Source organism: Sceloporus undulatus, chromosome 2 (assembly GCF_019175285.1).
Source record: "Sceloporus undulatus isolate JIND9_A2432 ecotype Alabama chromosome 2, SceUnd_v1.1, whole genome shotgun sequence".
Lineage (NCBI taxonomy): Eukaryota > Metazoa > Chordata > Lepidosauria > Squamata > Phrynosomatidae > Sceloporus > Sceloporus undulatus.
The window spans coordinates 98,674,452-98,688,210 of record NC_056523.1 but is presented as its reverse complement, the minus strand read 5'-3'; the positions used below and the strand labels follow the sequence as shown (position 1 = coordinate 98,688,210).

General features: G+C 40.8%; 1 protein-coding gene across 6 annotated transcripts; it reads left to right on the top strand.

Moving 5' to 3' along the window:
- Positions 1–4,795: 4,795 nt before the first annotated feature.
- Positions 4,796–12,236, top strand: TXNDC15 (thioredoxin domain containing 15). 6 transcript variants are annotated; one of them, XM_042455407.1, is made up of 6 exons: positions 4,819–4,932; positions 7,133–7,228; positions 7,455–7,942; positions 9,953–10,116; positions 10,698–10,828; positions 11,844–12,236. In XM_042455407.1, exons 3-6 carry the CDS (start codon positions 7,604–7,606, stop codon positions 12,038–12,040), a joined length of 831 nt encoding a protein of 276 aa, XP_042311341.1. In that variant the 5' UTR covers positions 4,819–4,932; positions 7,133–7,228; positions 7,455–7,603; the 3' UTR covers positions 12,041–12,236. The 6 variants fall into 6 exon arrangements, with proteins under 6 accessions (XP_042311338.1, XP_042311339.1, XP_042311341.1 ...); XM_042455406.1 differs by having other exon boundaries at positions 7,452–7,942; XM_042455402.1 differs by lacking the exon at positions 7,133–7,228 and adding an exon at positions 5,258–5,480 and having other exon boundaries at positions 4,835–4,932.
- Positions 12,237–13,759: the final 1,523 nt, after the last annotated feature.

Genomic DNA, 13,759 nt, shown 5'->3' with positions numbered 1-13,759 from the left:
GGCAACCCTGAAGCGAACCTGTCACAGTTTTCTGAGGCTGAGAGTTTGTGACTTGCCCAAGGCCACCCAATGGGTTTTCATGGCTGAAAAGGAAATAAAACCCTGGTCTCCAGAGACCTAGTCCAGTGCTCAAACCATTACACCAGACAACTTAAATCCTAAGGTATGCTACAAAAGGAATAAACGACAATATTATCCTGATGGCTGAAGAAAGCATGTGAGGAGTTCTGTGAGACTTTCTTAGTTATTCTCCTGTCTTATCAGTAGCTGCAACTGTTCCCTTGATGAGACTTCAAACTCCACTTCCCTCACCCCATAGAATCGACCAAGTTTGTCATATTTGTAAAACAGGCAATTCACTAGGTTCCTTTTCTTTGATGTTAAACATCTGCCTCAGGTAGCATAGCTGATTGGACATACTGTCACGTTTTTTCAGGAAGGGAGCTATGTAGTGAGTGTCAACACCCATGCATTTCCAGTCCAGAGAAACTACTGTAATTTGCAAATTAATTATATGCAGGATGCAGCTACTGGATAAATCTGCCTTGAACCAGTAGTTTCCAGGATCATGTGCTTTGATTAAATTATCCCAAATTGCTTTTAATTTTCTAAGCATTTCTTACTTTTCCCCCCTCCCTTACCACCAGGTTTTTCCTTGTGTTTAAATAATGTTGGTATTCTACAGTATAGTTGAGCATTTTCCCTCAGCTATGATGGCAAAGATGCAATCTGTTTTCTAAATTTATTTTGAGTTAATTTAATTGTTTCAGAAATTTAAAATGCAACACGAAGAATCACTTCAAAGTCTTTGTATTGTCTTGGAAAGCTGGAACTCTTTCTGGCTTCAGTTGCATAAAAACAGTTGCATAAAAAATTTAAAGAAGTTTAAATTTTGTGTCGTGATAAAAAAAGAAAGAAAGAATAAAACCATTTTTATTTGGAGTAGATATTTGTGCATTGCAATGTGAATCTTTCTCTTTCAACTCAAACTTTTCATAAATCTTACATTAAGACAGAATGAAAGTGGCCCATTACATGTCTTGTGAGTAGAAGTGAAGAAAAAAAAGGATATTTTAAGATTCTGTGTACGCAGAGATAGACAGTATGTAGAGATACACAGAGTATGCAGTTTGAGTCCCATTTTGGGAGAAAGGTGGGATATAAATCCAATGAATGAATAAATATGCTTCATAAATGCAGTATTTTTTTTTATAAAGGAATCCAATTATCTACAGGCAGCTTGAATTATTTTGCTATGTACCTGAAGTGGCTTTCATGCCTTGCTCCTATTATATGATGGATTTTTAAAAACAACAAAAATTTGGTTTAAGAGAGACATTAACTCTTATCAAGATTGATACAACAATATTTCACTAAGTGACCATGGGCATTTTTTGATCACTCCCACCATTGGATTTCTGGTATATTTCAGGAGATAAAAATGTCTCATGCCCACAAAAGTGTTTGTGGGTATAGAATAAAGGACATCCCACAATACCTCAACACCCAGAGCAAGAAAACACATATTTATATGACATGGAAAAATTGTTTTGGGTAGCTAACAGTTTTCTGCAAAACATTTAACCTATATAATTTTTATATCTTAAAAATACTCAGACAATGGGACAGTACTGTTGGTTTTTTTTTAAAAAAATTCCATCTGTCCTGTCATTTTAACATAAATAACTATTTTGTCCCATTTTTCATCAACTCCGGCCAGGTCAGGCTTCCTGGCAGAGGCCTGCTGGCCTTCTGCTGCCTCTCAGCTCCTCCTGGGTTTGGCAGGGCTGCTGGCCAGCAGGAAAGGGAGGTGGTAGCAGCAGGAGTGGTGGCCTCACACTTCTCCCTTCCCCAAAAGGAAAAGGCTGGGAAAAGCGGGGAGGGACTGGAGGAAGAAGGTGCTTTCCCCCCTTCCTACCCTCCATGTGTGAATTTGAATTTGATCTGAGGGAGGGTGTGTGTGCCTCCCTAGCTTTAATTTATTTTATGTCTGAGAAAGCCTTCCTTCCATCTAAAGCTCATATTTATTTTACCTCAGTTGCTGCATTTTTACTTTATTAATTTGTGTGGGAGTCTGCACTGCCCCCCCTTCACCTTTCTTTTATTTTCCCTCACCTGCAGATAACATTGTCACCATTATTATTGTAATAACTTGCCTGACATTCTCCACTGCCCTGCACACTTCACCTTTTCTTTATTTTAACCCCCCCCCCCGCTCACATACCACCATGATTCTTAATTCCATCTCTTTATTTTACCTCACCTGAAAGCATTATTATTTTTTTAATTTGGCTGGGTGCCCCTTCCACTCTCTCCTGGGGTTCTCCTTTCCTTTACTGTATTTTATTGCACTTGAAAGCAGTTTTATTAATAATTTTGTTCTACCTCATCTTCAAGTCTCATTGTTATGATTACTGCTACTATTTTGTCTTGCACTCCCCACAGCCTCCTCATTCACATTTTATTTACTTGACGTACAAGCATTATTATAATTTACCTCTCCTGAAGTTGTTGTTGATATTTATGTATGTATATATTTATTTTGCCCTAAACCCCCTTCTGCTCCCCCCAGTTCACTTTTTATTTTCATAGAATCATAGAGTTGGAAGAGACCACAAGGGCCATCCAGTCCAAGCTCCTGCCATGCAGGAACTCACAATCAAAGCATCCCCAACAGATGGCCATCTAGCCTCTGTTTAATTCTATGAAAATAAAGACTTCCAGGGAAGGAGACTCCACTACACTGCGAGGGAGAGTGCATTCCACTGTGGAAGAGCTCTTACTGTCAGGAAGTTCCTTCTAATGTTGAGGTGCAATCTCTGTTCCTGGAGCTTGCATCCATTGTTCCAGGTCCTGTTCTCTGCAGCAACAGAAAACAAGTTTGCTCCATCCTCAGTATGACATCCCTTCAAATACCTAAGTAGGCCTAAGCATACTTAACTCCCTGAGTTGTTCCTCATAGGGCATGGTTTCCAGTCTTTTGCCTTTTCATCCTTCATTTTATTCTTTCTCCTCTCATTTTATCCTTTCTTCCCTTCTCTTAACAGCAGGCACCCTCTCTGGGATTTCCCTTCCTTTTTAAGCAGGTAGTTGGGGAAAATAGGGCTCTTTCTGTGCAGGCTTGGTACCCCATTGGTTTTCCCAGATGTCCTTCTCTTCCTTTAACTTTGCCCTCCCAAGCTATACAGGGGCTTAATCTCTCTTGCCTATGCTCAGAGGCCTGCCCCCCACTTTTTTTTTGCACCTTTACCTCTATACATATATTTTGGTAAAAATCTTGTGAGGGCATTAAAAATATCTTGTGTACCCCTCATATTTCTACACCTGTCAGCACATTAAGTCCCAAACATCTGTATATTACTTTAAATTCAGTAGGACTTCTTTCACCAGTTTATGGTGACCCTAAGGTAAACTTCTAACATAGTATGCTTTGCAAGATTTGTTCTAAGGTGGCTTGCTTTTGCCTTCCTCTGAGACTGAGAGTGTGTGACTTGCCCAAAATCACCCAGTGGGTTTACATGGCTGAATGGGAGTTTGAGTCCTATTCTCCAAAGTCATAGTCCAATGCATGACTCAAGTCCGTCTGTCCTGCTAGGTTTTTTTGTATGAGTTCTGTCACTAGAGAATAATTGTTAGCTCAATATATTCATGTAATAAAACTTTTGTTATTGTGAGGGTTTGATACCTTTACATTATCATCTTACTTTTTCATGAATGTGGAATATTACATACAACCCTGTTGAGTTTTTGCTACCATGCCCCCCCCCCCCTAATCCCATCCCTTTGGATTCGTTATTGTCCAGTGTGTATGTGTGTGTACAGTACTCCTGTGGCGGGGAAGTGGGATACAGGAAAGGAACGGACGGTGCTTGTTTGGCTTGAATTTGTGTTCAGGACAAATTTGTTTTTGCCCCAAGCCCAGATGGCAGGCACTCTTAGGCCAAGTCCTGCCCTTGGTTAGAGCTGGCCATTGCCATGGTCTGAAATGTAGATCTCTACACAGATGGGGATTGTCGCAGAGAAAGAAGGAGGCTGGGTCCCTTTTAGTATCTGAGATGGTTGTTGAGCCCCTTGGCCAAAGCTGGAAGGCTAGAAGAGGGCATCCATGGAAGACGTGTGTGTCTAGCTTCTCCTCTGTTCTTCTTGTGTGCCTCCAAGTCATTTCTGATTTACGGTGACCCTAAGGCAAACCTGTCACAGGGTTTCCTTGGCAAGTCTGTGCAGAGGGCGGGGGGGGGGGGTTGCCATTGCCATCCTCTGAGGCTGAGAGAGTGTGACTTGCCCAGGGTCACCTAGGAGGGTTTTTAGTGCCTCAGTGGGGATTTGAACCCTGATCTCCAGAGGCATGTAGCCTGACCCTCAAGCCACCAGAGGACACTGGCTCTCCTCCTCTCCAAGGCTGAATGCGTGCTGGCCTGGAGAAATAGTCCAGGTGGACCCCACTTTAGCTATGGGATGCTGGGAACTGTACTCCTGTGAGGCGCTTTGCCTTCTCTGCCAGAGAGAGAGTTCCCAGGATTCCCTAGCACTGAGCCAGGGCAGGTAGAGCGGCGTCGAGCTGGATTACTTCTCTGCAGTAAGGCGGACGCATGCAGCCTCCGTCCCTGGGAAGGAGGAACAGCCACAACATGGAGGCTGGGCTGCCTCTGCCCTTTCCCTCTCCAAGGACCCCAGCAGCCCTCCTCCCCACCTGCAACAGGCGCCACCGGTAACTGCGAGCCCGCATTCAACGCCGGAGATGCTGTGGAATTTTGGGAACTGTAGTTCCATTCAATAAACTTCGATTCCCAGAATTCCTCTTCCGCCCCGGAAGCGGAAACGAGCCAAGACCGGAAGCCGGAAGCGATGCTAGGAACCGGCGCTGGCTGGCGAGGATGAGGCCCCGGTGGCCCCTCTGGGGGTCTGCCCTGCTGCTGGGGGGGCTCCTGGCCGGTAAGGAAGGGTTAATGCGGGTCGACACCGCTGTCGCTGCCCTGAGGCCCAGTGCTGGGGAATCCTGGGAACTGTAGTTTCGTGAAGCATTTAGCTCTGGTGCACAATAAACTGCAGTTCCCGGGATTCCCTTAGGGCAGTTAAAGCGGCCTCAACCTGGGTTATTTCTGCCGTGTGTTTCGGGCCGAAGTGCGCTGATTCCGGCTGTGACTGGGGTGGGCCATCATCATGCCAGGTGGCTCATGTGGCTGTGCCAAGGCTTGCCCTGAAACCACTGGGCTGTGCATTGCTAGGTTCAGGACGCTGCCCTTTCCTTCCTCTCTAGGACTTACTGAAAGGGACCTTTGTATGTTTTGGAGACTGCATGAAAAGACGAAACAGTCAAGTCAGGCTTCTGCAGAACAAGAGCCTCACTGACTTGGAAGAGAGCCCAAAGGCCACCCAGCCATGCAGGAACTCACAATCAGAGTACCCCCAACAGACCTCCAAAGAAGAGGCTCCGCCACTCTCTGAGTCGGCATATTGCACCTTTGAACAACTTCCTAATAGTGAGGTGGAGTCTCTTTTCCTGTGGCTCCAATCCATTACTCTGCCTCCCATTTCCCTCCAGAAAGCTTGCCTTGTGACATTGTCCGCCAGATATGTTTCCCCATGGTACTCAGACTTTTGATCTTTGGCACCCTCCCCACCCTTTGCATCTGCATGCTCCCCCCTCCACATGTACGAATGAAATATATTGGTTTTTTAATGTCATATTTCCATTCGCACATTCATGTATATTCATATTTTAAAAGGAAATAATAAGAGCCAGTGTGATGGAGTGGTTTGAGCATTAGACTGTGACTCTGGAGAACAAAGTTTGAATCCCAGCGTGGCCATGCAAACCCACCAGGTGCCTCTGGGTAAATCACACTCTCTCAGCCTCAGACGGTTTTGAGGACAAACCCCCTCTGAAGAAACTTGCCAAAAAAACCCTATGATAGTTTTGCCTTAAGAGTTGCCATAAGTTGGAAATGACTTCAAGGCACACAACATCAACAACAATGGAAATAACAGTGTTCCTATTTGAACAGTTTTATTTAACATTTAACTCAATGCATTTGTAAATTTTGCACACAGAAAAGTTTGGGAAGAGTAGTAGTAGGGATTAGGGCCTCCATGTTTTTGAGGTGAGGTCCTACCCCACCATTTGCTGTAGGAAACAGAAGTAAGGTCCCCAGCATCCTTTTGTTGTTGTTATGCACCCTCGAGTCAATCTCAAAATCCCACAGAATGTCAGGTTTTGGTGCTGGAAAGAGAAGGCAAAGGAGTCTCTTTTCCCTACTTCTTTATAGGATCAGTGGAGGAGTGGCAAGGAAGAGGCTCACATGGGGCCTCAGTCGTATATCCAGCAAGCCATGCGCTGCTTAGGCAAGAGTGCACACTCAGAGACACTTAATGTGGATCAAACAAAATGTCCCAAAGAGGCTCAGAGTGTGTGCTCTTCCTTTATGTGTTAAAAATACTGACGGATCATAAAGTTTATAATAATATATTATTCTGCCAAAGGCATTAGTTCTTCTACTCTTGCTGTAATTGTACATGGAGAGTGGTAGCCGGCGTTGGCCTTTGTGTTCCTTTTTTGTACAGATACTGAATAGACGACTTGTTTATAGTACTGGATAAACAAAAGCAAAACGATACACAACAACCTACAGCCTGGAGCATGCTTAATTGAAAATGCAATAAAACCAGTAAGATCACCGTGCTTCTTGCAGCTGAACTATGAAGGAAGCCCATTCTAGCCATATTTCTAAAAGGTTTCACGTGTGGTTGCTATTGCTTCCTTACTCTGATCATGCAGTTGGTTTTTAATAGACAAAAAGTGTAGGACTGTGAGGGATTTGAATGTCTTCAACTCTAGTGTTGTACAGAGGCAATGTTAACAGCCAAATACGGCTAAAGTGTAGGTGGCTGTAGACTATAGCATGGCACAAGCAAGAACTGAACAAGTTTTTTTGTCAGTTACCTACAGTTTAAGGAAAACTGTCAGTCGAAACCATTTGGATTTGACTTTGGTCAAAAATACCGACTATTTTATGCCAAGTTGTTGTTGCAACCTTTCTTTGTAACAAGGGAAGTAGTTGGTGATGGTACGCGAAAGTGTGGGTAACAATTGTCTGTTTTCTTAAAAATTCTTTTGGTTTATTTTATGTTTCAGTGGGTTGCAAATTGCATTCACGTCTGCATTGCTGACACACACAAAGCTGTCATACCACTGGTTATGCTAAACTGGGCTAAAAGCATCTGAATAGAGGTATTATTCCTTTATTTAAAAGTTCTTTAGTCTTCAACCTTCACAGTGTGAATGAAACTGGAAGTTCAAGTTATTACATTTATATTATTTAGCTTTCATGTCAAACCAATGAAGATGGGTGTACTCATATTGCATATAGTGAATATTTTATTTATTTATTTATTTAGTAGGCTGCCTTTCTCCCAGAAGAGGCCCATAATATTAAATGTTGTATTTTCTGTAGTAGCAGCTGAAACAGATGAAGCTACTGACTTGCTGTCTGAAAAGTTAAGCGAAACAACTCCAGCGTTCCTCCCAGAAAGCAGTCATGTGCATGCAAGGCAAGATGGGCCTAAAGAACCAATACAGTACAGGACGGCAGAGATTGCTGACGCTATGATGGGTAACAGCATGCCAGCAGGTCAATCAGTGGAACTTTCCGTTATTCCAGCGAAGATAAAGGAAGGGTATGTCTCTAAGATGGACACTGGCACCTGTGATGCAGCAGTCGATGGTGAATGCAGCGCACAAGAAGTTGTTTCATCTTTATCTCAGCCAGGATCTCATGCTCAGGAGACACTAATAGAACAACCTGTAGTTCTGGAAGCAGTGCATCCTATATCAGCAGAGGACTCTAATAGTACAGACAGTATGAAAACTCCAAAAGTTAGCTGTGAAGAAAGAAACATTACAGGAATGACAAATTTCACATTACAAATCTTGAATATTTCCCAAGTAAGTGGAAAACATTCTCATAGATTTCTACGTATGTTATGCAGTTTTATTTTGTGAGTATTTTACTTCCCTGTTGACATTTTACATAGCACAGCTCTCCTTTTAAATCTGGGAAGGATTACAGAGTAAAACGATTCTGAGAAGAAAGAAGATGGATAGCATTTGTGGTTTTATATTGTACGTCCTCCTCGCCTCCAACTCTAAAGTCTCCTTCAAAGTTTTGTGCCACTTCCCTTACCTTTCACTTTGGGAGCATCTCATAAGGTTTTCCCCTTATAAATAGCCCACATATTTACTTTCACATCGTTTTAATTAAAATGTGCAAGTTCCTGGAGACATGATTGATAATAGTACCCCAGACTGTTTTGGAAATAAACATTCTGTTTGAAACTGCAGATTTAAAAATAGATTTATATTTTAAAGTCAGGTAGAAACTCCTTGATGCCTGCTTTGTATTTCTGAAGAAATCAATTGTTTGTCTCCTCCGCAATCTTCAAGAGTTAGATTTGAGTGATCTGGAACTGTCTTTTGAACGTATTATTATTTTTAGGTATTTGGAAGTTGCCATTTTGTTTTTTATGTGCCCCCTAAAATATTAAAACTTGGAAACTCACAGTAAACTTTACAGAAAACACTGCTTTATTGTTGAGATCATAGGCAGACATACTGGTTCATTATTACTGAGAGTTAGTGTAGCCCAGGTTTTAGAAGGCTCAGTTTGGAGCCAGGAACTGCCCAGTTAAAACTGTGCCTCTGCCATGGATTCATCAAGATGCTTCAGTCCTCCTTCTGCAATACATGAATAATATAAAAAGGACCAGACTTTAAAGTTATTGAGAATTTGAACCATATAATGGATTTTGATGTTACTGTTTACATTATATGTGGTGTTGGTAAAATGCATATTCTGAAGCACTAGTATTGATTACTGTTAGATATAGGATATAAATTATTAATCCAGGGCAGTATATGTGCTATACTGTTGTTTTCAGAAGTGTAAGTTAGTAATATTCTGTCTTATATAAAGCTTTTATACACAGATGCTATTTTAGTAGATTTTGGCAGGAAAGTTGATTCCTATTTTATGATTTGATAGGATCTGAATTTGAATATTATTTTATGCTCAGTGGTTAAAACATATTTAAGTTACACTTAAATGTTTTCATACCCTTGTCTTTTCTGTAAACAAACAAACAAAAAACAACAACACTAAGAGCAAACCAGTGTGAGGCATCTGAATGAATTGTGCTTTGTACTAATGGCGGAGAACAGCAACACTGATACTTATAAAGACATTATTTGGTGAACACCAAGTCCTCTAATTCATTCTATGGCAGTTGTACAGACAACCTGGAAAGAAACTTTTTTGTACTGTCAGCATGGGAAATTCTGTCTTGCATATAGAACTACTACATTAATTTCCTGAGGAGGAATTGTAAGCACTAGAGGGGGTGCACACCCTGAGGAGGTAACACTTCTGCTCCCGAAACACCTACCTTTTGGCAAAAATGGGCTGTGGCATTCATCTACTTCCCTTTAAGATGCTTTAAGAGATGGGGGGAGTGGGGTGAAGCTCAGTGGGAGGAGAAAGGAGAGGCCCCAGAATGTTTTAAAATAAAATTTTCAAATTTCAAATTTTAATTTTTTTAAAAAAAAATTAAATTTAATTTTTTAATTCTTTTAAAAATGTTCTTTAAAAACATTACATTGTAACGAAATCTTCACAATGTATATGTAAATGCATTTAGGTTGCACATATGATATTGCTATTTTGATAATTTAAAATTTTTATAGCTGTTTATGTTCAACTATTAGTATTACATTCATTCATATATGGGGATTACAATTTACAAGTAACATTAGTTCAAAAAAGCATTACTAAGAATTCTGTATGGTGTGAAAAGGGAGGAGGACAGTGGGGCGTGTGTGTGACACCTAGTGATGCCACTGATTGTGAACAGTAACATCAAAGTCTATATAATGTGAATTCTTTTTAAAATTCTCTCATAGGATTTAATGGAGTTCTTAAATCCAAATGGCAGTGACTGTACCTTAGTCTTGTTCTATACCCCTTGGTGCCGTTTCTCTGCAAATCTAGCTCCTCATTTTAATTCCTTGCCGCGAGCATTCCCAACTCTTCATTTCCTGGCCTTGGATGCTTCTCAACACAGCAGGTAACTATTATTTATATATAATTATTTTTATTTTATTTATCTTTCCTGGTATAGGGACTCAAGGCGACATATGTAATAGTATAACTCTATATACCTTCAGGACTATTCTATTGGAGTTACTGCCTGTCACATTTTGTGTTGTGAACAGATGTGTTAAAATACATAGCTTTGCCTGAGAGGTTTCTGTCTCCTTCTGCTTTCATCTTTACTGGAATTCTTGAAAAAATGCTTATATTTTGTGTTTCTTGTATAAATTTGTAGTGCATATTGTAGACTAGTGAAGATAATCATATTGTCCTCCATATGCTGTTGAACTGCAAGTCCCAGAAGACCTAGCTGAAATGGTTAGTGATGAAGAATGCTGAGAATTGCAGTCCTAACAACATATGGTAGGGTTCATGATTTCATGCCTTCTATAGGCTACACATAAATACTGTCATCCAGTTACAATATTTTCTACTATCTGTATTGAAGGGAAATATTTTCAGGTTTGTAATGAAAATTAATTACTCTGCTATTTTGTCCTGGAGTTAAGTGAGAGACATATTTAGTAAAGCTGGCATTTTCTTGTGTCTTCACAGTTTGTCAACCAGATTTGGAACCGTGGCTGTTCCCAACATCCTCCTTTTTCAAGGAGCTAAACCCATGGCAAGATTTAATCATACAGATCGAACCTTGGAAACACTGAAGGCTTTCATTTTTAATCAGACAGGTAAGATAGTCACGTTTAACAGAATTGTAAAATTTATAGTCTGACACACTCTAGCAGTAGGTTTAATTTAGATTTCCCAGGAACCTTGATGTTGCTTTCTGTTAGGCTTGTACTAGGAGATTCTTTTCAACTTTGATCAAGATGTAGGATTTGTGAAGATGACAGAAGAATGTAGCCCTATGCACATTTTTCACCCAGCAAGAAAGCAGTGCAATGTGAAATGTTCATGTTCAGCATCAGAATGCTCTGTTCCATGCTTCTTCTCCTCATTTCCCATCATCCAGAACAGACACCCAACCATCTGTATTTGCTGAATATACTTTATCTTCATTGGATGCTATTCAGTTTTTGTGTCTGAAAGTGTTTTTCTACCTTTATAAACTTAGAGGTCTCTAATTCTGCATGATGGTGTCTCCTTGCTTCTCAGTATACCTGTTTTGCCTACAGCTGCATCCACACCGCAGAAACAATTCAGTTTGACACTGCTTTAACTACTCTGGCTCTGTGCTATGGGATCCTGGGATTTATAGTTTGTTGTGGCACCAGAGATCTCTAGCAGGAAGGCTAAATGTCTCAAGACTACAATTCCCAGAATTCCATAGCACTGAGCCATGGCAGCTAAAGTAGTGTCAAACTGGATTATTTCTGCAGTGTAGATAACAGCCACGCTCACAACTCAGCATTTGAAGACAGGAACTAGGAGAAGGCATAACTGACCTTCTAATGGACTAGCGAACAAAGAAGTATTTGTAAAAATAACATATTCCTACAGTGGTAAGCAATATATATATATATAAATCTGAGAATCACATTTTGCATGATAGTGATAGTTAACATCGGTTAGTGTGGTACAGAAATATATAGTGAAATCTACAGAGCTCAAATAACATTAGGGCAGGTAGTAGTGAATGAAATTATTTGAATGTTAATTGGTAAATGTAGATGCTTGCAAATATCTATAGTACAAATCTTGTTTAATCTTACATCAAGCTAATAAATGGTATTTTTCTTTCAGGAATAGAACCCAAGGCTGATGTGACAGTCACTGAAGAAGATCAGGCTGGTCCCTTGCCCAGCACACTGAGTAGAGGAGTAGACTGGCTTCTTTTATTTTCTTTATTGTTTCTTATCAGTTTCATCATGTATGCTACCATTCGTACTGAAAGTATTCGGTGGTTAATACCTGGTCAAGATCAGGAGCATCAGGAATGACATGTAAAACAAGAACTCTTGTATTTTCATAACAAGTTAAAAGTACATAAAATTGAACAATGGATCAACTCTTTGCCTTCTTTTGAGCCAGAACTGTGTTCGTCATATATTCAAAATCACACAGCATCATTTTGCTGTTAATATTTATAGTAGAGATATGAAAAGGTGCAGCAGAAAATAAAATGGTGATGAGCAAGTTTTCTATAATGTTTTCATTGTATTCAAGTTTCTTACACACTCCAGACCCACATGCCTTTTAAAAAAATGAATGTATCATTCATTCGATGACATGCCTTGTCTCTGGAACAAAGTGAAGGGAATTCCTCCTCCACCCTGTGACACTCCTTGTACTCTCAAAATCTGATCTTGGCCCCTTATTTATATCTTGCCGCAAAGCAGCTTACAATAGTAAAACACATGCAGGGTTAATCCGCACTGCAGAAATAATGCAGTTTGACACTGCTTTAACTGTCATGGCTCAATGTTATGGAATTTTGGGATTTGCAGATTGTTGTGGCACCAGAGCTCTCTGACAGGGAAGACTAAATGTCTCACAAAACTACAAATGTGCAGTTTTGTGAGCCTTCTCTGCCAGCTCTGGTGCCACAATAAACTATGATACAAATCCCAGGATTCCATAGGATGGAGCCATGACCATTAAAATGGTGTCAAACTGCATTAGTTCTTCAGTGTGGATGCAACCATAGTTAAAAAACACAGAATCCAAGATAAAAACGGTATTAAATAACAGAATTACCTAATTAAAATAAATGTATTAAAACCATACTTTAAAACAGTCTGGAATATCAGTATTCAAAGGGACCCTGAGCACCTTTGACACCCACTGTGCAAAAAAAGTTGTAGCATAATCTTTTTAAAACTTGTTCTCGTAGACTTGCTGCATCTGAGGAAGCAGACTTACCAGTAAGTCTATGAAAGATTATGCTGCAATAACTTTCACTGGTTCAACTGTCACGGCTCCATCCTGTAGAATCCTGGGATTTGTTGTTTGCTGTGTGACCAGAACTGTGACAGGGAAGGCAAAATATCTCACAAAACTACAATTCCCAGAATTCCATTGCAATGGCAGTTAAAGTGTCAAACTGCATTAATTCCACAGTGTGGATACAGCCACCATTAGTCTCAAAGGTGTGATGATATCCCTTTGATATGGGAAGATAAGTTCGTTCAAATGCCAGATACTGTCATCGGCCTTTCTTTGTTTTTAGGGTTGTCAGAGCGAAAACTGAAGTGGATTCTGGTACTTTTAATGGCTGTGTGTGCTGTCATGTGCCTTCCAGTTATTTCCAACTTATGGTGTCCCTAAGGCGAACCTGTCGTGGGGTTTCCTTGGCAGGATTTGTCCAGAGGCAGGGTGACCACAGGCCTTCCTTTTCCAGGTCCTTCTGTCCAGGAAGAATTCCAAAAGCTCCCCCATTTTGAGCATGACTGAGAAGCATGAATGTACATTTCTATGAGTTTTTCCCCCCCTGGTTTTATGGGGTCATGCCCTCCATTCTTTCCTGACTGTCCTCAATTTTGCAAGGCCTGGTCCTCCTTTTTGAGGACATCTGGCTACCCTGTTCAGAGGAGGTTTGCCATGGCCTTCCCCTGAGAGGAGCAAATTTCAGCAGGGCTTGCTTGGTTACCTGCAAGAAATACCTGCTTCCACGCAGCCAGGAGCTGGATCCAGGGTCCAAAACACACTGCAGAAATAAC

Coding starts and splice junctions, on each gene's coding strand:
- TXNDC15 (XM_042455401.1), top strand. CDS start 5,297: ATGAAAAGACGAAACAGTCAAGTCAGGCTTCTGCAGAACAAGAGCCTC. Junction 7,943..9,952: donor AAATCTTGAATATTTCCCAA/GTAAGTGGAAAA, acceptor ATTCTCTCATAG/GATTTAATGGAGTTCTTAAA. Junction 10,117..10,697: donor GATGCTTCTCAACACAGCAG/GTAACTATTATT, acceptor GTGTCTTCACAG/TTTGTCAACCAGATTTGGAA.